The sequence below is a fragment of the Gopherus flavomarginatus genome, chromosome 2 (genome assembly GCF_025201925.1).
Source record: "Gopherus flavomarginatus isolate rGopFla2 chromosome 2, rGopFla2.mat.asm, whole genome shotgun sequence".
Classification (NCBI taxonomy): Eukaryota; Metazoa; Chordata; order Testudines; family Testudinidae; genus Gopherus; species Gopherus flavomarginatus.
In genome coordinates this window covers 130,520,797-130,547,246 of record NC_066618.1, presented here as the reverse complement: position 1 = coordinate 130,547,246, position 26,450 = coordinate 130,520,797, and the positions used below count along the sequence as shown (strand labels likewise).

The 26,450-nt window shown below is 44.5% G+C and overlaps 2 protein-coding genes across 7 annotated transcripts in view; one reads left to right on the top strand and one right to left on the bottom strand.

Moving 5' to 3' along the window:
* The window catches only part of MTRR (5-methyltetrahydrofolate-homocysteine methyltransferase reductase), a 139,464-nt gene extending 137,748 nt beyond the window's left edge, over positions 1 to 1,716 (bottom strand). For 4 of the 5 annotated variants that reach the window (XM_050938191.1, XM_050938194.1, XM_050938195.1 and 1 more), the window contains exon 1: positions 1,303 to 1,611. The gene's annotated coding sequence lies outside the window, so the exon portion shown is untranslated. The other variant, XM_050938192.1, reaches the window with a different exon arrangement.
* Positions 1,717 to 1,819: 103 nt separating this feature from the next.
* Positions 1,820 to 15,923, top strand: FASTKD3 (FAST kinase domains 3). Of its 2 annotated transcripts, XM_050938200.1 has the most exons (7): positions 1,824 to 1,922; positions 5,212 to 6,681; positions 7,376 to 7,461; positions 9,871 to 10,045; positions 12,120 to 12,189; positions 14,002 to 14,116; positions 14,978 to 15,923. In XM_050938200.1, exons 2-7 carry the CDS (start codon positions 5,241 to 5,243, stop codon positions 15,074 to 15,076), a joined length of 1,986 nt encoding a protein of 661 aa, XP_050794157.1. In that variant the 5' UTR covers positions 1,824 to 1,922; positions 5,212 to 5,240; the 3' UTR covers positions 15,077 to 15,923. The 2 variants fall into 2 exon arrangements, with proteins under 2 accessions (XP_050794158.1, XP_050794157.1); XM_050938201.1 differs by lacking the exons at positions 12,120 to 12,189; positions 14,002 to 14,116; positions 14,978 to 15,923 and adding an exon at positions 9,216 to 9,339 and having other exon boundaries at positions 1,820 to 1,922; positions 9,871 to 9,968.
* Positions 15,924 to 26,450: the final 10,527 nt, after the last annotated feature.

The following is a 26,450-nucleotide window of genomic DNA, read 5'->3' as shown; positions in this document are numbered from 1 at the left end:
CACATACACCTGTTATGCCTGGTGGCAGAGGGGAAGGGCCCTAGGGTGTTTCTGGGACAGGTCTGTCCCTTGCACTGTGTCAGGGTTGGGGGCTGCCTCACTGCCAAGTCCCTGTATCAGGGGAGGTGGGGGCTTCAAGGTAATCTCACACATCAATGGAGCCAGTAGCCTATGCTCATTTATCTATTAACAAATAAAATTTGCAGAATTTTAGAACATTATGTGCATAACTTTCTTTTTTTGGCAAGATTTTTTAATTTTTTTGGCACAGAATTCCCTCAGAAGTAAGCAAAGTCCTCACTTGCTGAAGTAGAGGGGTGTGACTTAAAGTTGTGGGTATCCTGAACAGAACATCACATTGCCAACCAAAGACAAGTTGTATTGCAAATGACACATAAGAAACTCACTGAGATGCTTTGGGGAAGTAAATGTGTACAGTTCACATTTTCAAAATACACTGTGCAGGCATACAGTGTGGACAAAGCCTACAGAAGTCAACAGCAGCAGGGGACAGGCTCAAACAAAAAAAAAATCAAGGTGACACAGTTTAAAGCACAATTATTATATTTTCCCAGAGAACAGAACACTGATTTTTTGTTGTCGTTGGTTTTTTTTTTTCAAAAGGGAGGGAGCTTCATGCCTTTTCATACTGGGAGGAAGAGTAGAAGGAAGAAGCTTGTATACACATTGACTCAATATAAAAAATAAGAGTGAAGGTATTGTTGAGCCTCAGTCAACCATTCCAATGGAAAGGGCTCCCTTGCCACACTGGCAGACCTCCTTGGACTCCCCTTTGCCAAGCCAATGAGGCAGGTGCCTAACTGTAAAAGCATTAATGAAAACAGGATGTCATGATTAGGAAGCTCATGGGTAAGAGTCAATCCAGAAATAAACTGAGAACACAACTCTGGAGTCTTAAAATGTCACCTGGCCTGAATAGGGCTTCTTGTCATGAAGGATAAAATCTACTGAATAATGCTGATTGCCGGGGGGTGGGGGGGGCTTCTGCAGGAGGGGAGGAATTGTGAAGACCTAAGAGCCGCCCTTGAGAAGTGCTTCGCGCTCAAGGTAAGAACGACGTGAGAGCCACGTGTTCTTACAGACAGAGCGGCTCAAATGCAGTTTACCGCGTAACCCTCATCACGGAAGAAGATAACTGACCAGACTATTTCCCACGTGAGACCCGAGGATAATCGGAAGAAGTGAGATTGTGTCCGGAGTTATAGGGCAGGTCTCTGCTCCACCTCAGCCTTCCAGGAACCAAGTTGTGAAACAGACCGAAACTGAGATTAAAAAACCCACCTCACTCCGCTTTGAAACCGATTCCCCAGAGAGCAGATGTCTCGTATCACCCCCCGCCGGCAAGTCTCAGGGAAGGGACAGGGAGGCTGCGCCCCTTTCACCTGCAGGGACGGTCTCGCCTCGTCTTCTCAGCACGAAACGGGGTTCAGTTCTTTAACCGGGCCCAGGTTTCCCTTATCTCGCGCCCGGGTTTATCGCGGCAGCCGGGCCCCGGGCCCCGCCCAGCAGCTACGGGCCTCACCGCGAGCCCAGCCCGCGCGGCCGGCCGCTAACGGTCACTCCGCTCCGAACGCGCTCGCGCCCCGGGAAATGGCCCGGCCCCTCACCAGCTCCGCGCTGTCCGGTCTCCCCGAGGCTGTCGCACCGCGCGGAACAGGCCCCCGCGAGCCAACTGCCGCGTTGCCCGGAGTTGAGCCAGGAGCGGCCCCGCCCCCTTCTCGGTGGAGAAGCGACCCTGCGGGCGCGAGGTCACTCCGGGCTAGTCTGTGGTTGGCCCAAGCAAGAGCTGAACACCAGGCGGAAGGGGGCGGGGTCTTATCGAGGAAGAGGCACCGCTTGCGCGCGTCGCTGGGGCTGTGTGTGGTGTCGCTGCGCGGAGCCCGGCCCGGGCTGTCATTCAGGTACAGAGCCGGGCCCGTGCTTGTCGGAGCGCAGCAGCAGCAGCAGCAGCAGCAGCGGGGCGGCGGGAGCGGCAAGGGGAGGCTGCCCCACTCTGGGGGTTGCGCCTTTCCCCCCTCAGTGCTGAGGATGCGGCCATCCCCGGGGAAACCTGGGAACCGGCAAAGGACGTTATGCTAAAGCCATGCTCTGATGGAAACTGCCATTGGCTCTTTGGAGAGAGATCGAGTGGTTAAAACGATATTTCAGAAAGAATAATTCGTCTAACAACGGTTTGGGCCCTAAAACCTAAACGCAACAAAATCTAGTAGTGGCCTTACTATTTTACTTATATAGCAATGGAGACTGGTCCTCTCTGGCTCATAGCCAAGCGTCTCACGTGCTAAACACCAGTTAGCAAATAGCTTCTATCCTGCAAACGCCTCCAGACCTAGTACTTACTCCTGGGAGGGAGTAGTTCTGTAGAAGTCAATGGGAGTAAATCTGGTAGCAATCCTGATTAACTGTTGCTGTCCTCCTTTTGTAGTCATTTACCCCTGTCCAAAGGGAATGTAAAATGGTACCGAATCAGAATGAGAGCATTTTGCACCCTCATTGCACAAGCGTAAACACATATAGGAATGTGTATAGTTGTGGATAAGGGTTTTTGTGTCCTTCATTAGCTTATCATGCACCACTAGAGTGTTACTCTACGTGCAGAGAAGTGTACCTTTAAACTTAGATGTAACATCCTTTATGGGAGAGGTATCTGTACCTTGGGACTGAGAGGGCCAGATTCTTCACTGTTGTAAATGAGTACACCTTTGCTGAGGCCTCGTAACTCATTTTTTTTCATTATGAACAGTTAGATTGTCTGTCAAAGATGTTATAATGTTATAAAGTAGGAGGAAAGGGAACTGATCCAAAGAGCTGCTTGAAGTTTCACAAAGAGTAATATATTTGTATTATTATTGTGTTTTTATAGTAGTACCTGCTATCGGGCGAAGTGCTTTCCAAATAGGAAAAAAAGAAATGGTCCTTTTTTCCAAGGAACTCTCAGTCTAAGGACAGATTGACAGGCAGACAGATAGGCAGAAGTTTGGGGAAATGTGAATGACATACTATTCTTTCTTTTTAGTTAATGTGCATGACAAGTAGATTCCTTACTGACTTTGCCGGGGGGCAATAAAAATACTTCTCTGAAACTTCCTTTCTATTACGTGCTAGTTTGTTAACTCAAAGCAAAGTCAGTGTAACTATACACATTAGTTTGGTTGAATATGGACGGTAGTAAGAGGCAAAAAGGCATCCTTTAAAAAGTGGAAGTTAAATCTTAGTGAAGAAAATAGAAAGGAGCATAAACTGGCAAATGAAGTGTAAAAATATAATTAGGAAGACCAAAAAGAAATTGGAAAACAGCTAGCCAAAAAAGTAATAGCAAAAAAAAAAAAGTAAGTACATCAGAAGCAGGAAGCTTGCTAAACAACCAGTTGGGCCACTGTACAATTGAGATGCTGAAGGAGCACTAAAGGATGATAATGCCATTGTGGAGAAACTAAATGAATTCTTTGCTGGGGATGTGAGGGAGATTCCCAAACCTGAGCCTTTCTTTTTAAGTGACAAATCTGATGAAAGTGTCCCAGATTGAGATATCATTATAGAAGGTTTTGGAACAAATTGATAAACTAAACAGTAATAAGTCACAAGGACCAGGTGGTATTCACCCAATAGTTCTGAAGGAATTCAAATGTGAAATTGCAGAACTGCTAATTGTAGTCTGTAACCTACCGTTTAAATCAGCTTCTGTACAAATGACTGGAGCAGGGGTCGGCAACCTCTGACACATGGCTCACCAGAGTAAGCACTCTGGTGGGCGGGGCCAGTTTGTTTACCTACCATGTCCGCAAGTGGCTTCGACTGGGTGCGGTCCCCCGCTCCAGGCCAATAGGGACTGTGGAAAGCGGCGCAGGCCGAGGGATGTGCTGGCCGCAGCTTACTGCCGCCCCCATTGGCCTGGAGCAGCGAACCATGGCCAGAGGGAGCCGCGATCAGCCCAATCTGTGGATGCGGCAGGTAAACAGGCTTACCCTGGTGAGCCATGTGCCAGAGGTTGCTGACTCCTGGACTGGAGGATAGCTAATGTGATGCCAATATTTAAAAAGGGCTCCAGAGGTGATCGCAGCAAATACAGGCTGGTAAGCCTGACTCTAGTATTGGGCAAACTGGTTGAAACTATAGTAAAGAACAAAATTTTTAGACACATAGATGAACATAATTTGTTGGGGAAGAGTCAACATGGTTTTTGTAAAAGGAAATCATGCCTCACTAAATCTACTAGAATTCTTTGAGGGGATCAACAAACACATGGACAAGGGGTAGGGCAGGCTCTAGCTTTTTTGCTGCACCAAGCCGCCAAAGTGCAAAAAAAAAACCCTACAGCTGGCTGGAGTGCTGAAACAAAACAAACAAACAAACAAACAAAAAGCTGCTTGAATGGACGATGGGGTGAATCACTTGATGATCAACTGTTCTGTTCGTTCTCTCTGGGGCACCTGGTATTGGCCACTGTCAGAAGACAGGATACTTGGCTAGATGGATCTTTGGTCTGACCCAGTATGGTCACTCTTATGTTAAATACAAAATTTATCAATATGCAGGTCAAAAAATATACTTGTTGATAATAGGACTCTTGCATAGTTTAAGAATTACTCTTTTAAATTAACACTGTGAACTTGAAATCAAGTCAACTTTAACAAGTTTTAAAGGTAGTTTCAGGTATAACACTACACTTTCTCCTGAGTTCCCATGCCAATTCTTTTAGGACCTCTAATTGAGAAACCATGATCCTGCAGATGTTTACACAATGCTTCTCTATAAGCGGGAATGGGATGAGGTTGTCTTTTTATTATTATTTTATTTTATTTTTGTTGCTGTATGTGCAGGTAACTAAGGCCCTGATGCTGCAACTGCCTGGGTATTTGCATGTGCTTGAGCAGTTCTAACCATAGGATTGGAATCTAACTGACCACATGTTCTGCAGTCAAATGTACAAAGTAATCAAGTTGGGGGAAAAAACAGAGAAATTATTTTGGTGTGATGGGGTGGGGGAGTCTTTGGGAAACGGACTATTAAGGGAGCAAGAAAGAAATCCTATAAGCAGGTTGTTCAGTGTCCTCTGTAGGGTTTCTTCCACTTCCTCTGAAGCATCTGGACTAGATTGGCCACTGGTCTAACCTGGTAAGGTAATTTGTACATTCCTGTGAAACAGTCATTTTTCTATAAAATGTCCCTTTCTTTTTTTTTCTCCTATAGGCAACTTCCAGAGGAGCACTTGGCTTGATATGGCTTTGATTAACTTACAAAGTTTCCAGTTTTATTCTTCTAGTGTACGCACATGCAGATCCCTGGGAACGCTAAGAAAAACCTTGAACCACCTTAATGATCAAGCCAGACAGCTAAGGTCATGGTGCTGTGGTTCCTCAGTCTTTGGCACAGTACTTTCAAGGGTTAGGTTTCGGTATGTGTTTTGTAGAAACTACCATGCAGAACTCTGGAACCAGCCTAACTCCATTATGGGAACTGTACATCTTCACAGAGATGCTGTGAACAGTTCTAAATCTGATGGCAAAGGGATGGATGAACAAAAACTTTTCATGGAGCTGAACAGCTTGAATTCATCCGATGAGATTTTTAAATTTCTGAGTTCTTTAGAAGTTATATCTGACACCATGGCAGCAGCAGCTTTACAGAGGATCTGTGAATTTGAAGTGGATGACAGTGGATTGAAGAATCCTGAAGCCATATTGGAGAACGAAGTCTTCAGGGCATTATGCTTTCAGTTTGAACATGAATCACAAAATCTGTCAGACACTGGTCTCGTGACTGCTTTGCAGGCTTTGATAAAGTTGCGTGTTGATCCCTGGAGTACTCTGATTGTACGTTTGGTATCAGAGAGCCAGAAACGACTTGATAAGGGACAATTAACCATTAGAAACCTGTGTATTCTTGGAGAAAACTTGCTTGATTTGGAAGGCCCTGGTTGTACAATGCTGGAACAAATTGTGAACCAAGTACAAGGAAAAAAGCTTGAAGAATGGACCACTGAGGAAATAGCAGTGGTTTATGGAATGCTGCAGATGAGTATTACAGAAGAAGGACAATACCAAGACTTGTTAAACCACATGAACAACATCACTTTAACCTTAGCTCCCCAACTAAGTCCTAAATTGATAAGCAGAATACTGAAGGCACTGGTTATTCTTGACCAAACTCAGGCAATCCCTCTAGTAATAAGACTATGTAAGTATTCAGTGAGGCATGTCCCTCGATTCACAGATGATGAACTAGTAAATGTGCTGGGAGCTTTCATACATTTTGGACACACTGACCAGTTCTTCACAGAAGCACTGGAAAGGCTTGTTCCCAAATCCTCCTTCACCATGCACCCTGAAGCAGTCAGCAAAGTCATGCAGTACTGCTGCCGAAAGCTGATCCGTTCTAAGCCCATCTTTGATGCCGTGGCAGAAAGTTTTGCTTATAATGCCGACAAATACACCACCAGACAGATTGCTGAGTATATTGTTCCATTTGGGACACTCAATTACCTACCACCAAGTGCTCCCTCTGTCTTCAGAAAACTTGAAAGGATACTAAATGCTCGCTTTACTCAGTTTCAGCCTCACGCCCTGCTGAATCTGCTCCACTCATGCACCCTTATTGAGCGCTATCCAGTAAACTTTCTGGCAAAAATATTTAATCCCTATTTTCTTCAACAGCTGCAGGGTAAGGGCCCTAAGTTCATCTGTGTCTCTGTTACTCTATATATTAGCTTCTCTCATAGCATCTGCTTGCCACCTATGTATCTCAAACTCCACAATCAGCTGTTGGAGCTAACTGACGAAGAGGGGACTAGGAAGTTGAAGGTACCTGTACAAAGTTTAGAGACAGAAACTTCTAAAGGAGAGCAGGAAGATAGGCTCCTTTCCTGCTTTAGCTGTTTCTGATTAAATAATAATACTTAGCTCCTTCATATTTTAAAAGTGTTCCGTAAACATTAACCAGTTGATCCTCAGAAATTAGTAAATATTATCCTCAGCTTAAAAATCGGGAAACTGAATTACAAATTTTGGGAGTGGGTGGCAGAGGCTTCCTTTCCCATGCTTAATCCTAGAACTTGCTGCCCCTCTGATGTCATGATATCTTGCAAGATAACATGAAGAACCCTGAATTCAGATCTTGCCAGATAGTTATTTTTCTTCAGACTTTAAAAATACAGCTATAAGTGGGATATATGATTTTCAAATATTTGATTTTTATATGTAATTTTTAAGTTTATTTGCATGTTCTGCTAATGATTTAGGATAAAGCAGCTTTTGTGCATATTTATTTAAAAACAGCTCCCCTTTATGCAATGACTTGCATGGGAATTCTTGTTGAACACATATCTATACTGAATGTCTGAATCTTTTTGTTTCAGCTCAAAAACCAGGTTTGGACAGATTTGTCCTCTCACAGCTGACCCAGCTCTTTCTAACAGTTACCTTGGAGTGTCCCTTCTATGAGGTAGTGGATATAAGTTGAAATATTGTTTGGGAATTATTTTAGTCCATGTAGTAATCGTTGCATAATTGTTCCTTCTGAAGCAACATAATACAGACTGATGGTCCCTAAACTTTTCAGGATCATGCCCCCCCATTGTCCCCGTCTGCCCCTCCCTCACCCCCTCCAGCCAGGAGTGGGACCGTGGCTCTGGGGGAGAGGTGACACACACGGAGTAAGGGGGGGCAGGAACAGAGCTGCGGCCCTGGGCCAAGTCTGGGGCCAGTACAGGGGCAGAGGCACGGGCAGGGTCCGGGAGCTGGGAGCAAGGCTGGGGTAGAACTGGGAGCGGGTCTGGATGGCACCCCCTCCCTGCCCCCTGTGGGGGCTGGCCCAGGCCCTGTTGCACCCTCCATGAATGTTCCTCTAGGCCCCACAGTTTCAAGACCTCTGATATAGTTATATACAGATGCCCTCCGGGTTACGCAAACCCAACTTATGCGAATCTGCACTTACAGAAAAAGTTCCGTAAGCTAGAAATAGTTTGAGGTTTTTTGTTTTGGTTTTTCTGGTGTAATGGTCGGGTATACGTTTCCGACTTATGCAATATTCAAGTTCCGGAACGGAATGCTTGTGTAAATTGGGGAGCATCTGTAGGTCTCTTTTCATGATTAAAATTGTGAGGCAAGGAAATTGTCCTACTTTATTTTTCTGTTCTCTGCACAACCAGTTACTTACAATGCACTATAGGCAGCCATTAAAAAAACACTGGAAATCCTGTCTGGTTGCAGAGGGAAGGGTTATTGGCAAGGATTTCAAAAATGTGTAGAAGAAACTTAACCTACTCTGGCTGGCAATTTGTCTGACAGAACATTTATTGGCAGGGAAATGCTAATTCATCAAAACAAACTTTTTAGAGGAAAGGTTTGGTCTACCCTTTTAATGGCCTGATGCTGCGAGGTGCTGAGTGATATCCACACCCCTGGGGGTTGAGGGTATGCAGCATCTCACAGGGTCAGATCCTTATGGTTTCTCTCACAATCACTACATAATAAACAGCTATCCTGCTCCTCACACTTTAACCCATAGAAATTCAATATAATTTACAAAGACTGATGAGAAAGGGAGCACTGTGATGAGGGGACTGCTTCCCTTAGCCTGAGATATGTTATAAAACCTGAAGTTGCAGGAGTTGGGGATGGGGAAGTGACAAGCTCTTTGGACCATAAATGAAATTCTGCTTTAGGAGGACATTAAGAGCTAGGAATCTTCATGATGAGAAAGACAGAGTCTTTATTTTTCCTGTCCCACAGAAATGTGAAAGCCCAGTGGAAGAGCTAGCATTTTTTGTCTAATGGCAGGAACATCTGAGTCATGGGATGCTCTCTTCTCTTCTCTTCTTTTCTCTCAATTTCTCGCTATGTAAAATGCTGGCAAATCGCTCTTGCCTTCTTTCTTTACTTTCCACAGGAAAGTAAAGTGTTGTCTGGCCCAACTGTAAGAATCTAAAAGCAGCGCTGTCTCTCGTTGTTTCCTGTGCCTGGTTCTGAAGGGACAGGACAGAGCTGATGTTAATGTTGGAGCTACATAATTCTGGGACCCACCTGTAACTGACAGGAGGTCAGGAGGACTGGAAACCAAGCACATCTGGCAGGCATAGTTACCATGACTCAGACAGCAGGGATCTCAAACGACATCCATTGGGAGTGAACTCACCCATTGCACTGAGCCATGCATAGAAGATGTTTCACTTTGTTATTTTCTTTTTGGTATGAGAGGATATAGAACGTAACACAAGCTCCTGTGATTCCTCAAGCAGCTTCACTGGAAAATTGAAACCTTCAGGCTTGTCTCCTTGTAGCCTGTAGTGTGGACCAGCCTAGGCCACACTTGAAGCTGATGGTGGGTGAATATATATTTGGACATATAATAAGAGTCTTGCTTGGAGTGTTTCTGTTGTTTTAGTTTGGTGTAGTATTTCCTGTTGTTAGGGTCCTATTAGGGTCCTGATTCAGCAAGATACTGAAGCACATTATGTATACTTTGTTACAATATCAGAGGGGTAGCCGTTTTAGTCTGGATCTGTAAAAGCAGCAGAGAGTCCTGTGGCACCTTATAGACTAATAGACGTATTGGAGCATGAGCTTTCGTGGGTGAATACCCACTTCGTCGGATGCTCCAAAACGTCTGTTAGTCTATATGGTGCCACGTGACCTTTGCTGTTTGTTACAATAATACACGTACTAGTTATTAAAAAAAAAGCTTACCCGCCTCATTATTTTTTTAGTTTCTTAATTACCTGCATATGTAGGAAATGTTTCTATGTGCTACTGAGGTAACTGTAAGTGCAGAGCAGGTAGAGGCTTAGATTTTACCTTTTTTCTTGCTAAGTGAAATTTTATGAGTATTTCCTTTTCTTTGCTCTTTTGATAGGGTCCTAAACTCCTTCCAAAGTATCGAGTAAAATCCTTTCTCATACCAGGCCGTTCACTGGAGTCCTCTGTGGACGTTCACCTCTACAACAGAGTGAAAACTGGACTAGTTGATTTGCTAGGAACAAGAATGTATTTTGCTTCTCATGTGTTGACACCATATTGCTATACATTAGGTGAGTGATGTTGCCATTTTTTAAGTTAGAGGGGACTGGACCTTCCAGACTTACACTTCTCTAATTCTGTGATTATTGTCACACTGTCTGGAGTGGCTCAAGGCTGAAAGTGCCAATTGCAGGGCAGACACCCCAAACTGGTGGTATGATCTGTAGTTAGATATCACCAACCCAATAACAAATGTGAATTCCCAAACTACAACCATAGTTTGCTAATGGAGTCACAGACAGTCCCCTTAGACACTCCAGTCTATCTTGCCACCCAGGCAAGCAGGACCATGTGATAAGCGGTCACTTACACATAAATCACAGATATTCCAGGTTGCCCCCAGTTCCAAGAGACCAGCCACTTACCCCAGATCAGTTTGTTCCTTAGATCTCACACCAAAAACAATGTTGGTAGCCAATCCTATAATAAACTAATTAAAGGTTTATTAACTAGGAAAAAGAAATCAGGGTTATTTAAAGCAAGAAAGCATATACACAAGTGAGTTGCAGTCTCTGATTCAAAAGGTGACAGAGTTATACTAATTGGTCAGTTCAAAGCATCTTTCAGGGCTAACCCCTACCAAGTAGCATGGGGATCTCTTTGCCTGTGTTTAGAAATATTTACCTCTCAGTCTAAACAGCATGAAAGAGAGATTCAGTTTCTCCTTGTCAGGGATTTTTATCCCCTCCACTGCAGAGTCCAAACTGATGGGACGAGTTCATGCATAGGTCTCTCCTTCCTGGAGGAAATTAGGAATGCAGTCAGTAAAGTCTTTGTCCTTTGATGCTACACAATGCTTAATTTGCCTTCAGTGGCCATGGACAAGCACTTTACCTTAATCAGTGCTGCCTGTCCTATTTGGCGAGTTACAAAATTACAGAGGTTTACAATGCAGACGCTTCAGTATAACTTTATACCATGGGCTATAGAGGTTATAAGTGAGATCAATACATGCAACATATTACAAGCATTTTATAAAGTCTAAACACATTCTTATCAACTTACCATCTGCCATCACGTCTCTGGAGTAGAGACCCATGTCTCCTTCCTTCCTGTCTAGGATTTTTTCAGGCTGCACCTTTCTCTGCCTACACTGTGATATTCACAGCAAGCCAGGCTTTCTCTTTGAAGACTGTGAACAGGTGTGGTGGCCAGCAGTTATAGGTTACCACTCAGCTCTTTCTCTGAAAGACAGAAAATGTGCAGTTTAATATATTCTTATTTATGTTAAATATATATTGTGATCTCTGAGACCAAAAAAGAAAAAAAAATTGGACAAAATTAAGGCTATAAATAAAGCTTTTAAAAAAGCAGTATTTATCAAAATATTATAGTTTGTAATTCAAAGTTCTTAACTGACTCATGGCACAGTGCAGAAAGAGAAAACACTGAAAAATAGAGAATTTTTGTTCTGTTTTTTAAAAAAATTGTTTTTTGTTTTTAATCCATCTCCAAAATGTCTTGTCAGGCAGGGAAAGGTAACCTCAGATTTGCATGTGCACACACAAATCTTGTTTAGCAGGAGTCCACTCATTTTAAACTTTTGGGTGGAAAGGATATTTTACTGAGATGTTGGTGGAGTAGTTAAAAGGAGATATAGAAAGGAAGCTACTAGTTTTATACACTCACATTGTAGGCAATACAGCTATGGAAAAATGAAGATATGCCACTGTCTTGTCTTGAATGTCAGAAAATTCTCCACTTCAAGTATGCATGAGGCCAAACAATCATTCCTTGATTAAAATCTTGGCAAACGGAAGGTCTAGGTTGTCCGTGGTAATTGCTGGTTGCCCAGATTATACATGACCAGCAGTTGCATAATTTACATGTCTTTTTTAGAAATGTTTGCACATGTTTGTCTGCCTTGTTTATTCTTTAATCATTAACCACCTCTTTCTTCTTAACTCCTTTTTAGGCCTGCACATGGATAGATGTAATTTGCAATAGAAAGTTACGTTCGTTCTTGGGGAGTGTCTGTCATTCAGGGAAAAGTATTAATAAGAAATAGTTGGAAATTACAATAAGCAGTGTATATTGTATGAAAGGGTTTGTTTTTCTTTCCCACTCATCCCTTCCTCAATGCAGATGTTGAGATTAAATTAGATGAAGAAGGCTTTGTATTACCTGCCACCCAATATGAGGAGGTGCATAGAAGGTAAGAGAACTACAAACATTAGAGGCAAAGACTATCGGACTGTGAGATTACATTAACATTGACAAAAATGGCAATATTCAGGGTGAAATTCTGACCCGACTGAAGTCAATGGGAGGTTTGCCATTGATTGCAATGAAGCCAGATTTATACCATGGGTATCTTAAAACTTTGACTTGAAATGTATCACATATAGACTCAGATTGTGAGTGGTTATGAGGGACAGATGAGAAACTCACCCTTCACTATGTAGGAGCCAGAATGGATAACACTAATTTTCTAATAAATAAAAATTAAATCAAATTATTTTACTTACTTTATTGTTTGTTTTCTTTTCATTTTATACTTTTAAGTTGCTAAAGTGGATGTTTGGTACTTGTTTCTTTAGTTTCCTAATTACATAAAATCTGAAATTTTACAAAACAGATTTTTTTCTACTAATTAATTTAACCTTTAAAATGTCGTCTGTGTGCTGAAAAAGTTAAGTCCAGGGCCTCATTAACATACTTCATGTGAGACCAGCACAACCTCAGAGACTAAATCAGAGGTGGCCAGTCTGAGCCTGAAAAGGACCCAGAATTTACTAATGTACATTGCCAGAGAGCCACAGTAATATGTCAGCAGCCCCATATCAGCTTCCCCACCCTGCTCCCAGTGCCTCCCACCTACCAGCAGCTCAGCCAATCAGCGCCTTCTCCTCCCTCCCCTTACCTCCCAATCAGCTGTTTCATGGTGTGCAGAAGGCTCTGGAAGGGGAGGGGGGAAGAAGTGAGGGCACTGCAGGATTCGGAGAGGGGGGCAGGAAGAGGTAGAGTGGGGGCAGGGCCTGTGGCAGAGCTGGGGGTTGAGCACTGAGCACCCCACAGCACATTGGAAAGTTGGCGCCTGTAGTTCCAGCCCTGGAGTTGTTGCTATACAAGGAGCCACATATTAACTTCTGAAGAGCCACATGTGGCTTTGGAGCCACAGGTTGGTCACCCCTGAATGAAATTGATAAGCAAGGAACTTATACTATGTATTTGCAATTGGACTTCCATAAGTCAAGAAAGTTGAGATGCTTTGACAAGGCTGTACTCCTCTGGCAGAATTTGCAGTTTGATATCCGTGGAATTTGTGCTCCTAAGTCATGAAAATCCCACCTATATAGTTGTCTAAATGTGGGGTTAGTAGCTTAAGCATAGCCTCTTACTTTTGAAAAGTTTGGCCTATGTTCACAATAACTTTAATTTATTTAAAATATTTATTGAAAACTGCACATTGTGAAAGATGAGGCAAATTTTGTTTTGGAATGACAAAGGTTTTATGCCATTTGAGAGACATTTTTAATCAAAATACAATTTTTGCCCCTGATGCTGCAAATCTTATACACATGCTTAACTTTAAGTAACATTCATTTAAGTAAAGCTACCTGCTTAAGTGTTTGCAGGATCAGAGTCTTGTTTTCAGTATTCAAATAAGATACCCCACCAATAGTGGCATTGCAAATAAACAATTTAGGTAATTTGATTCATTATATATTTTAATCTAAAATTGCTGTATAACATTTTTTCAAATTAATTTTAGAAAGTTTCAACCTGATTTAAATAACTGATAACAAAAAATAAAATTATTTAAATTGCTTTGATTTAAATCACTCTACCCTGGCAGGGGCCAATCACAGTAGCATCCCCTCTGCTCTGACCCCCTGAGGGACCATGTGCTCTAAAAGGGTGTGGGAAAGAGGCAATATCCCTTGCCCCTTTCCCTGGGGCCCACAAAGTAGGTCTAATAATTGATAACATTGTTTTTAAATGCACTTTTGTGTTTGATTTTTAGAATAGCCCTGTGTATTGATGGTCCAAAGAGGTTTTGCAGCAACAATCACAGTCTTCTAGGCAAAGAAGCTATTAAACAAAGACATTTGCAATTACTTGGTTATGAAGTTGTGCAGGTAAAGGCTGACTCTATCAGCTGGTGCTTCTCTAGCTAGAAAAAAACTGAAGGCTAATTTATAATAAAGCTTAAAGCTACTGCTGCAAACACTTCCCATGCTGGTTGTGGACTTGCCCTGGCTGTGTGACCTCTTCCCTTTCTTGGTCTCTTCTGCTTGTCTTCCTTGTCTTTTTTATTATTAGTTCATTCTTTCTGCTTGCTAGTTGCAAATTTCAAGAGCACTCAGCTCCTATGACTCTTTCAGATTCAAATCCTGGTCCCATTGACTTCAGTGGAAGTTTTGCCACTAAGTTCAGTGAGACTATGGTTTGTACCTAAATGTCTCACTTTTTTTTATTTTTGAAAGACCGTAACTGGGATTTTTTTTAAAAGGTGAAGGGTTTCTTGGTAAGGAATACCTATAAAACCTCTTTTCTGTTCCTAGAATCCCTACGACTAGGTCGTTTTCGTTATTTTGCTTGTTGTTCATAGCTACTTAATTTTTGCTGAAAGACTTTTTTCCACTGTGGATTGAAGTAAAATCCTTTTTAAAATTTTGCAAATGGAGAATTTGTTCTAATCGGCTAGTTCAGTGCACCCAAGTTTTTATAGTCACCCAGTTCTAATAGTAACTGACTTAGGCCCTGATCCTGCAATGAACGTCACACTCAGGTATTCCCTATAGGGTCCACTTGCATAGAATCAATTGCAAGATTGGAAGCTTAATATGCATTTTTAAAAGCTTAACTTCATTTATGACATGCAATTATTCATTAAGGAAAATTTCATTTTATGAAAGTTAATCTTAAAGAATATTGACTGTAATGCAGTTGTTCATTTAAAGCCATTTCTCACAACCATTTCTCTGTTTAACTTCCAGATTCCATTTTTTGAGTTCGAGATTTTAGATAACAGCAGAGAGATAGTAGAATATCTGCACAAGAAAATTTTTCCTCATACCTACAGGCTCAACTGGTGATAAAATATAACAATAATAGAATACAGATTGGTCTACAGCACCTTTAGGTACTGTGAACTGTATATTTTTTGAATGGGAGAACCACTCTACTTTCAAAGTAATTTCTCATAGGATGATTTTAGCTTCTGAATGTGAGGCTCTCCAGTTCCTGGATGGATTGATGTACAAAGAATTAGAATGAGCAACAGAATTTGTTATTTTGTGTGAATATTTACTGCGGCTGAATAATAATGGAAAATGCTTGCAAAACCGTTCACGCTGAGTTTCCTGAGTATTGCACTTTTCCTTTTAGAGTTGACAGAGATATGCTTATAAATGGGTAAATACATCATTGTATGTGGGGTTACTAAACATTGCTAGACGTTCAAGTTGTTACTGATCGAGGCTTTTCTCGGTACAATAAATTCAGTTGCACAGTGTCAAATTATGCACTGCCTTACACTTTGCAATGCTGGAATTATTGGAGTTTCCAAAATATGTAAAGCAGGGTAGAATTTTTCCTCTAGTGTGAATCAAAAGGCTTAGTACTTATGAAACAAATTTAAATACCCTAAAGAAAAGTATTCTCAGAATTGCATATATATTTAAACTTGTATTGATTTTTTTAATAACGTGATTTTAAGTATGCAAGTTTTCTATTTACCAGGCATTCTAAATGTGAAAGAAAATCAGTGCACTTCATTCATATTTGCTCATGTTCTTATTTATATTTCTCACCATTTTAGATGTCTGAGCTGTATTACATAGAACCTAAAATATTAGTGGTTTTAATGTTCAGTGACTGTAGTAAAGAGCACTATTGCCCATTGATCAAAGAGTAAAATAATTTATTTGAAAGTATGAAAAATTCATTGCATTGTCGTCAATCCAGTGCTGTTTGTTATAAAGCTCTTTTTCCAGATAAAATGAAGAATTATTCTTAAAGATGAAACTTGAATCCCCGACTACCTTACACTGTCAAATCAACATTATTTTCTCTGATAGAGACCACTCATTGCAAGCGAATGGAGGTACACAGGTGGCACTGAGGGCCTCATTTGTTCGGCAGAGTCTGTGTTGCTGGAGATGATGTGTGAGATAGAGGTAGCTCAGCTTGACTTGGAGAACACTGGATGAGTTTTCAGTGGGGAAAAATCTTCCAGCCAGGCTAGATTGTATATTGGCTTTACTATTTGCACAAGTAATTACACATCACTGGACATAAAGGAAACAAAGTTAAGCAAGATTGACCCTAATTACTACAGATGGCAGGTGACCTAAGTCAGAGGGAAAATTCCTATAATTTTAAAACAAAACAAAAATACAACTCTTCTTATTTTGTTAAAACATCCACCTCCTCTAGCATCGGTTCTGTTTTTTTGTTTTGTTTTCTTCTGAGGGTACATCTACACAAGGATAAAAACCCACAGCTGATCCAGGTCAGCTGACTCAGGCTCACAGGCTTCAGGCTCTGGTCTGATCAATTGTTGTATAGATATTCAGGTTTGGGCTGGAGCCCCTGCTCTGGAACTTTGCAAAAGGGAATGGTCCAGTCCAAACCTGAATGTCTACTTAGCAATTTTTCAGCTCGGAGTGCAAGCCCAAGTCAGCTGACTTAGGCCAACTGCGAATGTTTTATCCCTGTGTAGATGTAAGCTAAATGTCCCTGTTGATTGCTTTTGAAATGCAGACATCTGGCAGAGCTGCCAAGCAGTACCCAGAGGTTTGAGGTTGATGCCCAGAGCTGTAAGGACATCTAGATTTTATTTACCCTGATGTGCTTTCTCCTCACTTTGTCCTGTCGCAATCCTTACCTCACCCCTCCCTGCTCTCACTGGTGTAGGAGTGTGGCATTCTGGCAAATTGCCAGTCTGGCCTGTTTTCTGGGTCAGTTCAACCATCCAGACTCCCCACTCTGCTGGCTCACATAGCTGGGGAATAGAGCTGATCACCAATCAGAAGAGAGCTTGTTATAAAGCTCAAACAGTACTCTCCTGGTCAGCACTTCACCGTCCCACTCAGACCAGCAAGTGAGTGAGTGAAGGTGAGGAATGAACTGTCAGAGAATAGTCTCCCCAGGTGAAGTGAGGGGAAGCAAAAGAAACGCCTTATTATTTGTATTATCATAGCTTCTAGGGGCTCTAGTCATAGACCATTGTGCTAAGCACTGTACAAACCCAGAACAAAAATACAATCCTTGCCCCAAACAGCTTGCAATCTGAGCATAAGACAAGAGGCAACAGATGGAGACAGACAGGAGTCTACAAGAAAACAGTGAGACAGCACAGGCTAGCATGATATGATTGTGGCATCAGCTCAGCAGCAGCTTAATGGTAAGGTAAAGTTTGAAGGAGGATAATATGGTAGTTTTCAGATGTTTGCAGGGAGCTGCTCCCAAGCATGATGAGCAGGGAGGAGGAGCCTGTAGCAGAGGGATGGAAAGAGAGGAGTTACGTGATTAAAGTTATGGGCTAGGAGAATAATCTTTGCCTGATTGAAGGTGGAACAGGCCTGTCTTGTGAGTACTTCCCTTGTTATGAATATTAGGTGCTGCTGCTTGTTTCTCTGACTACCCAGCAGGTGGTGCTGCTGTCAAATGGCTTGATGTTTTGTAGTTTTCAAGCAAAAATCATGTAAAACGAAGTCAGCAGACTAGATATGAGGATTAAATCTTGCTCTAATGTATTTCACCAAAAATAACCTGTTTGGAACATGGCTGTTAGCTCCCTGGCTGTTGGGGTGTGGGTGCATGTGAGGATGGGGATAGCTCTTGTGACAGGTGCTACTGCACAGTCAGGAAGTGTTTCCCTTATTAGGCTTTGTTCTTGTTAGCAAAATATAAATTATGAGAATGAAAAAAAAATCTGAAGGTGCTACCCTTTCACCTCTGCTCCCTCCACTACTCCACCCCTTTGTATGCTTGTTACTTGATTTTCTGCTTATGAAAGCCATGAGCAAGAAGTTTTTTGTAAAAACAGGAGAAGAATGCAGCTGTGGCCACAAAAGGCTTAGAGCCTGTTTCTCAGAAGTGCTGACTAGTCACCACTGAAAATGAAGTCAGTAGGATCTGTGGGTGTTCAGCCACTTTGAGGATCAGGCCTCTAATAATTGGAGTAGCCTTTACTGACTAGGCTGGTTTTGGTGGGGTTTTATCAGTTTTGAACAACAGTGATGAATAGTTCTTGTGGAATTCTTTTGTTTTCATTTTTAAACAACAGCAAAAAATTTGAGAATCAAATGGCTGAATTGATGTCTGTTACAACTCCTGATTAGAGAGACAAGGTGGGTGAGGCAATCTCTTTTACTGGACCAACTTCTGTTGGTGAGAGAGACAAGCTTTTGAGCCAGAGAGCTCCTCTTCAGGTCTGGGAAAGGTACTCCAGTCATCACAGCTAAATGCAAGATGGAACAAATTGTTTAGCATAAGTAGTTAATACATATTCTAAAGGGACCATTCAATGTAACTATGCTAGACACTAAAAATCATGGACTGAACAGACACTGTATTTATGGTGTGATAGACCCAGGCCAGTTGGGAACAGCAGAGTAATCCTGTTGGTATCCAGGGAGTGACCGGGCAAAGCCCACCCACTGCTAAAGGACCTCCCCCCCGCCTAAGGGCAGGATCCATAGGTCCGTGATACCAAATAATTCCGGGGGACAACTAGTGAAATATCTAGAACGGGAGTGAGGTCACAAGGCTAAACGAAGGGAACCTGACGGGGACACCGAGCAGAGAACCCTGGACAGCGCCCCTTGCTCCTTGAAGGCTTCAAGGGAGCCAGCGGACACCACCCAGAGGAACTCTGCCCGGGTGCATGAACAGACGGAGGAGTGGAAATAAGCCCCACAGTTGCAGAAAATCCCATTGGCCAGCCTCCTCTCCCTGGTTTTGTAGATGGCCATTTTGGCCAGAGCTAGGAGGACAAGGAGGTCCTGCGACTTTGCAGGACTACGGATGGGGAGTGCATAGATGAACAAGTGAGGGGAAAAGTGCAACAAAAAACGTAATACTATATCTAAGAGGAGCCGGAATAGGGGCTGCAACATAGCACACTCTAGATAAATGTGTGCCATGGTCTCCCTCACGCCGCAGAAGGGGCAAGTGTCCGGGATGGGGTAATCTATGCCAAGTACATGCCTGTGCTCACAGCCCCATGAAGGAGCCACCAACCGATATCCCTGGCGGCCTTGGAAACGGGGTGGAGTATAGGCTGGCCCACCAGAGCTCCTCGCCTTCGAGAGGTGGCAGAATATCCTGCCACTTTGTGTCAGGGCGGGACGCGAGGGTGAGGAAGTGAAGGGTGTGGAGCACAAGCATGTTTCCCTGGCACAGCCTGGAACTGAACCAGCTGCAAACCGTGCAGCCAGCTCACGTTGAAACGGTGGCGGGGGGCAGTTGGGTCCACGGGGCAGGGGCCTGATGAAAAGGTCCAGAGGACCAGGGGTGGAGGGTGGGCAGAGCGTCTCACAGGACCTGGTCGAGATAGGCCCGAGCAGTGGGCGACAAAGCAGCCTTCACCTACTGAAGTACATGCTGGGGAGTACGAGGTCTGAAGAGCCCCATGCACTGAGCGAGCGTCAGGGATCCATCCAGTCTCCCTGGTCATAGTCCAGGAGGTCTCCGACTCTGGTGGCTTCTGCCAGGACCAACTTCTGGTGCACGGCGGGGGACTCCACCGCCTGCACATGGAGGTCATTGAAAACAGCTTCCAGGTCCGGAGGTGGTCCTGGTAGAAGATAGGCAGCCCAGAGAGGTCTCGCGGAAGGCCTCTCAGATGGAGATAAAGGAGCTACCAGTCGTATTGGAGCCCTCAGAAGGGCGCAGGAAGGCATGCGCCAGTACTCTCCATGCCAGACTACCTGCACCATACAGGAGCCTCTGCAGGGCCTGGAGGCAGAAGACAGGGACCTGAGTGCGTAAGCACTTCAGGCCCAGCCCTCTTTCCTCCAGGGGCAGGTGGAGGACCCCTGCAGAGACCCAGTGCACTCCTGGCCAAAAGAACTCCAGAACCGACTTCCAGAGGTTGGCCAGGAAATCTGGGGCTGGGACCAGGGTGTTGAGCCGGTACCAGAGCATGGACAGGACTAGTTGATTAAGCACTAGTGCTCTCCCTCGGAGGGAGAGTCCTGTCCATATCCAGAGCCGCTCCATAACCCTGCCCTCTAAGTCGTGCTAGTTCTCCAGCAGAGACAAAAAGGTAAACGTGGCAGAAAGGTAAATGCCGAGATACAGCAGCGGACTCACGCTCCACTGGATGGCCTGAAGTGTGAGTGGGAGGGAGCTCGCCTGCCACTCATCCCCGACCACTAGGCCAGAGCTCTTGACCCAGTTGACTTGGGCAGAGGAGGCTGCTGAGTATATGGCCTGGCAAGCGTCCACCCGGGTCAAGTCGCCCAGATCCTGGACCATGAGGGGCACATCATCAGTGTACGCCGATAGGACCAGCCGCGGTTCTGGCTCTTGGAGCACCAACCCCGTCAGCCTCCGGTGGCGGAGACAGAGGAAGGGCTCGATCGCCAGAGCGTACAGCTGGCCCAAGAGGGGGCACCCCTGCCGCACTCCCTGCCCGAAGCTGACCTGTTCAGCCTGATCAGACACTCTGCAGAAGCGTACAGCACCTGGAGAAAACGCACAAATTGGAGTCTGAAGCCAAATGCTCGCAGAGTGCTTAGGAGATACCCATGGTCCACCCTATTGAATGCCTTCTCCTGATCCAGGGACAGGAGGGCGAACGACAGACCATCCCTACACCCAAGCTCCAAGAGGTCCCGAACCAGATACAGATTATCGAAATATGGTGGAGCTTGGGACGATGTAGGTCTGGTCTGGGTGGACCACATGTCATAGTGTAATTCCCAATTCTGAACCTTAGCGTCCAAAATATGGGTACTAGCATGAATTCCCCTAAGCTTAATTACCAGCTTAGATCCTGTAGTGCTGCCACCAATCAGGACTTAGAGTAGAGTGCCTAATAAACTCTGGTCTCCCCCAAAACCTTCCCTGGGGACCCCCAAGACCCAAATTCCTTGAGTCTCACAACAAAGGGGAATAAACCATTTCCCTACCCTTCTCCTCCCCTCCAGGTGTTCCATCCCTGGGCTCCTGGAGAGATATACAGATTCAAGCTCCATGAATCTAAACAAAGAGATTCCCCCTTCTCCTTTCTTCCTCCCAGATCTTTCCCGCCCTGGGTACACTAGGAGATCACCGTGATTCAAACTCCTTGAATCACAACAGAGAAATCAGGTGGGTTCCCCCTCTTCTCTCCTCCTCCCTTCTACTTCCCTGTTAAGTACAAACTCAATTCCCTTGAGTCTCAACAAGGGGAAAAATCAGACAGGTCTTAAAAGCAAAACTTTTAATAAAAGAAAAAAATAAAGAAAATCACTGTAAATTCAAGATGGAATATTACAGGGTCTGTCAGCTTAAAGAAACTGGAGAAAAAGCCTCCTTCAGCAGAAATACAATTTAAAATACTTCCAGCTAAATACACATTTGCAAATAAAGAAAAACAAATAAAAAGACTATACCGCCTTTCTACTTACAAAATTGGAATAGAAGATTAGAGAGCCTGTAGGTACGTGTGGTCACTCTCAGAGCCCAGAGAGAACAAAGCAAAACCCAAAAAACACAAACAAAGGCTTCCCTCCACGGAGATTTGAAAGTATCTTGTCTCCTGATTGGTCCCCTGGTCAGGTGTTTGGTTCCCTGTTTGTTAACCCTTTACAGGAAAGAGAGACATTAACCCTTAACTATCTGTTTATGACATGCCCCCTAAATCGCAGACAGTGGGGAACCTCACTGGCGGTGATTTCCTCCTAGAACTTTAGAATAAACAGATTAATACAACACATGCACCTTTTCTTATACTACTAAGTATGTAAACTACAAGACTTTCTACATTTTAAGGACAAATTTTAACCAGTGGATTTTGGGAAACTTTTATGAGAGAGTGCATTAGCTACTTTCTTAGAAGCTCCTGAAATGTGTTGAATTTTAAAATCAAAATTTTGGAGAGCTAAACTTCATTGAAGCAGTTTTTTGTTGTTTTCCTTGGCAGTATGAAGCCACTTTAGCGCAGCATGGTCGGTTTGTAGCTGGAATCACTGTCCCTAAATGTATGGACGTAGTTTTTTCAGGGCATACACAATGGCGTAGCATTCCTTTTCACTGACTGACCAGTGACTTTCCCTCTTAGATAGTTTCTTGCTGAGAAACACGACAGGATGGAAGTTGTGATCCAGTCCTTCCTGCATGAGCACTGCTTCTATACCACACTCAGATGCATCTGTGGTTACTAGGAATGGTTTGTTAAAGTCCGGGGCCCTTAGCACAGGGTCAGACATGAGTGTTGCCTTAAGTTGGGTAAAGGCTTTTTGACACTCATTAGTCCACTTGACTGCATTTGGCTGGGTTTTTTTGGTCAGGTCGGTCAGTGGGGCAGCGATTTGGTTGTAGTGTGGTACAAATCGCCTGTAATACCCGACCAAGCCTAAGAAGGATTGGACCTGTTTCTTGGACTTTGGGACAGGCCACTTTTGGATAGCATCCACCTTGGCCTGTAGGGGGTTTATGGTTCCTCGACCCACCTGGTGTCCCAGGTAAGTCACTCTGTTTTGGCCTATTTGACACTTTTTGGTCTTAACAGTTAGTTCTGCCTGCCTGATGCGCTCAAAGACTTTTTCCAGGTGTTCTATGTGTTCGGGCCAGGAGTCAGAAAAAATAGCCACATTATCGAGGTAGGCAACTGCATATTGGCCCAGTCCTGCTAGTAGACCATCTACCAGCCTTTGGAAGGTGGCAGGTGCATTTCACAGCCCGAAAGGAAGCACATTAAATTCATACACCCCCGCATGGGTGATGAATGCTGACTTTTCCTTGGCAGGTTTGTCTAGCGGTACTTGCCAGTACCCCTTGGTTAAGTCTATTGTAAATATGAACTGGGCATGTCCCAACTTTTCCAATAGCTCATCGGTGCGTAGCATTGGATAGTTGTCTGGACGAGTTACCGCATTTAGCTAACGGTAGTCCACGCAAAAGCGTATTTCCCCATCTGGTTTGGGTACCAGAACCACTGGAGATGCCCATGCACTGGTAGATGAGCGGATTATACCCATCTGTAGCATGTTCTGGATTTCCCATTCTATCGCAGCTTGGGCATGAGGAGACACTCGGTAGGGTGGGGTTCTAACTGGGTGAGCATTACCTGTGTGAATGGAGTGGTATGCCCGTTCAGTCCGTCCTGGGGTGGCTGAGAACAATGGGGCGAAGCTAGTGCAGAGCTCGTTGATTTGTTGCTGCTGCAGACGTTCCAGGGTTGTGGAGAGGTTCACCTCTTCCACGCCACTGTCACTTTTTCCTTTGAAGTAGACACCTTCTGGCCACTTAGCATCATCTCCTCCCTGGGCTGTAAACTGACAAACCTGTAAGTCTCTGGAATAAAAGGGCTTGAGAGAATTAACATGGTAAACTCTGGGCTTTAGGGAGGAATTGAGAAATGCTATGAGGTAGTTAACAGCTCCCAGGGTCTCTTGGACCGTGAATGGCCCTTCCCATGATGCTTCCATCTTATGGGCCTGTTGCGCCTTTAAGACCATAACCTGGTCTTCTACCTTGAAGAAACGCTCTCTGGTATGTCTGTCATACCAGGCCTTTTGCTCTTCCTGAGCATCCTTTAGGTTTTCTTTAGCAAGGGCTAAAGAATGTCGGAGGGTGTTTTGTAGGTTGCTTACAAAGTCTAGAATGTTAGTTCCTGGAGAAGGCGTAAACCCCTCCCATTGCTGCTTCACCAACTGTAATGGCCCCTTAATCTCGTGGCCATACACAAGTTCAAACGGTGAAAACCCTAAACTGGGATGTGGTACAGCCCTGTAGGCAAAAAGCAACTGCTGCAACACTAGGTCCCAGTCATTGGAGTGTTTATTGACGAATTTACGTATCATGGCCCCCAAAGTTCCATTAAACCTTTCGACCAGGCCATTGGTTTGATGGTGGTAAGGGGTGGCAACCAAGTGATTCACCCCATAAGTTTCCCACAGTTCTTTCATGGTTCCTGCCAGGAAATTAGATCCTGAATCTGTAAGGATGTCTGAGGGCCAACCTAACCCTGGCAAAAATGTCTGTTAGGGCCTGGCACACAGCTTTAGCCCTGGTGTTGCCTAGAGCTACTGCTTCCGGCCATCGGGTAGCAAAGTCCACGAAAGTCGGTATGTACTGCTTTCCTCTGGGTGTTTTTTTTGGGAAAGGACCCAGAATATCCAGAGCTACTTGCTGAAATGGGACCTCAATTATGGGGAGTGGCTGGAGAGGGGCCTTGACCTGGTCTTGGGGCTTCCCCACTCTTTGCCAAGTATGTCCGGCCTTGTGAGGTGTGCCAATGTCCTTACCCATCCCCTCCAAGTGGAAGGACTTCCCCAACCTGTCTTTGGTTCTGTTCACCCCAGCATGGCCACTGGGATGATCATGGGCTAAGCTTAAGAGCTTTTCCCGGTACTTAGTTGGAACCACCAACTGTTTTTGCGGATGCCAGTCTTCCTGGTGTCCACCAGAAAGAGTCTCCTTGTATAAAAGTCCTTGTTCTACAACAAACCAGGATCGATTAGAAGAGCTGAGAGGCGGCGAGGTGCTTCGTGCTGCCGCCCAAGCTTTTTGAAGGCTGTCATCTGCTTCCTGCTCAGTCTGGAACTGTTCCCTTGAAGCTGGAGACAACAGTTCTTTCTTAGACTGTGGACTTGGGCTTGGTCCCTTTGGAAGCGATGTAGGTGATGGGGTTGTTTTTGTTGCTGGTGAACCGCTTTCCGCTGCACCAGGTGGTATTTCAGGCTCTGGCTGAGCCTCTTGGGTGTGGTTGTTTGCTGCTTCGGCCAGTTTAGGCTCGCTGGCGCCCTTTGGCTTTGGGGTTGAAGATTGGTTTGCAATTGCTGGCGCTGGTGCTGGTTGCTTTTCCAGTTTTGGGTCTGGGACTGGAGTCACTGTGGCTGTTTTAGTCGTTGGCAGGGGATTCGGGTCCACTACCTCTGTCTGGGTTTCTGGTAACACAGACGGGGCCTCTGTGGACGGCTCAGGAACAGGAATGGGTCTGGAAGCTTGCCTGGTTTGGCTGCGGGTAACCATTCCCACTCTCTTGGCCTGCTTCACCTGTTTGGCCAAGTCTTCCCCCAGCAGCATGGGGATGGGATAATTGTCATAGACTGCAAAAGTCCACATTCCTGACCAGCCTTTATACTGGACAGGCAGTTCAGCTGTAGGCAAGTCTACAGCTTGTGACATGAAGAGGTAAATTGTCACTTGGGCCTCTGGGTTGATGAATTTGGGGTCCACTAAGGATTGGTGGATAGCTGACACTTGTGCCCCGTGTCTCTCCATGCGATAACCTTCTTTCCGCCCATTCTCAAATTTTCCCTTCGCTCCGTGGGTATTTGAAAGGCATCTGGGCCTGGGGATCGTTGGTGTGATGGTGGTGTAATGAACTGCACTCGGTTGGGGTTCTTGGGGCAGTTGGCCTTTATATGTCCCTGTTCATTACATTTAAAGCATCATCCAGCTGACTGGTCACTGGGCCGAGGTGGGTTACTGGAGACTGGTGAGGTGGGAGAATAGGGCATCTGTGGCTTTCCTTGGGTTGTAGGTGGGGTCTTGGTCTGCCCTCGGTTATAGGGTTTATTGTCGGTGTGCCCCCTGGGGTATTCACTCCCCTTGACAGTAGCTTTTTTCTTTTCTGCCACTTCCATCCATTTGGCTCCAATCTCCCCCGCCTCGGTTACCGTTTTGGGTTTCCCATCTAGGATGTACCTCTCTATTTGCTCAGGAATACCATCTAAGAACTGCTCCATTTGTATCAGGAGATGCAGCTCATCCATATTGTTAACCTTTGTTCCTGATATCCAGGCCTCATAATTCTTTGCAATGTGGTAGGCGTGTTGGGGGAATGACACATCTGGTTTCCATTTTAGGGCTCTGAACCACCGACGGGCATGCTCAGGTGTTATCCCCATTCTGTATCTGGCCTTGGTTTGAAAAAGTTTATAATCGTTCATGTTCTCCTTAGGCATTTCAGCCGCCACCTCTGCTGAGGGTCCACTGAGTAGTGGCCTCAGCTCTATCATGTACTAGTTTTCAGAGATGTTGTATCCATGACAGGTCCTTTCAAAATTTTCTAAGAAGGCTTCAGTGTTGTCACTTTCCTTGTAGGTGGGAAATTTTTTGGGATGTGGAACAGCAACTGGTGGAGTGTTGTTAGGATTGGCTGTGTTCTGTTGCTTAGCCTGTTCTAATGCCAGGGCCTGCTGCTGGGCTTCCCTCTGGAGTTCCATCTGTCTTCGGTGGTCTGCCTCTTTTGCTTCTTCTTCTCTTTTGTGGGCTTCTTCTTTGGCTGCTTGTTTTCTTTTGTGG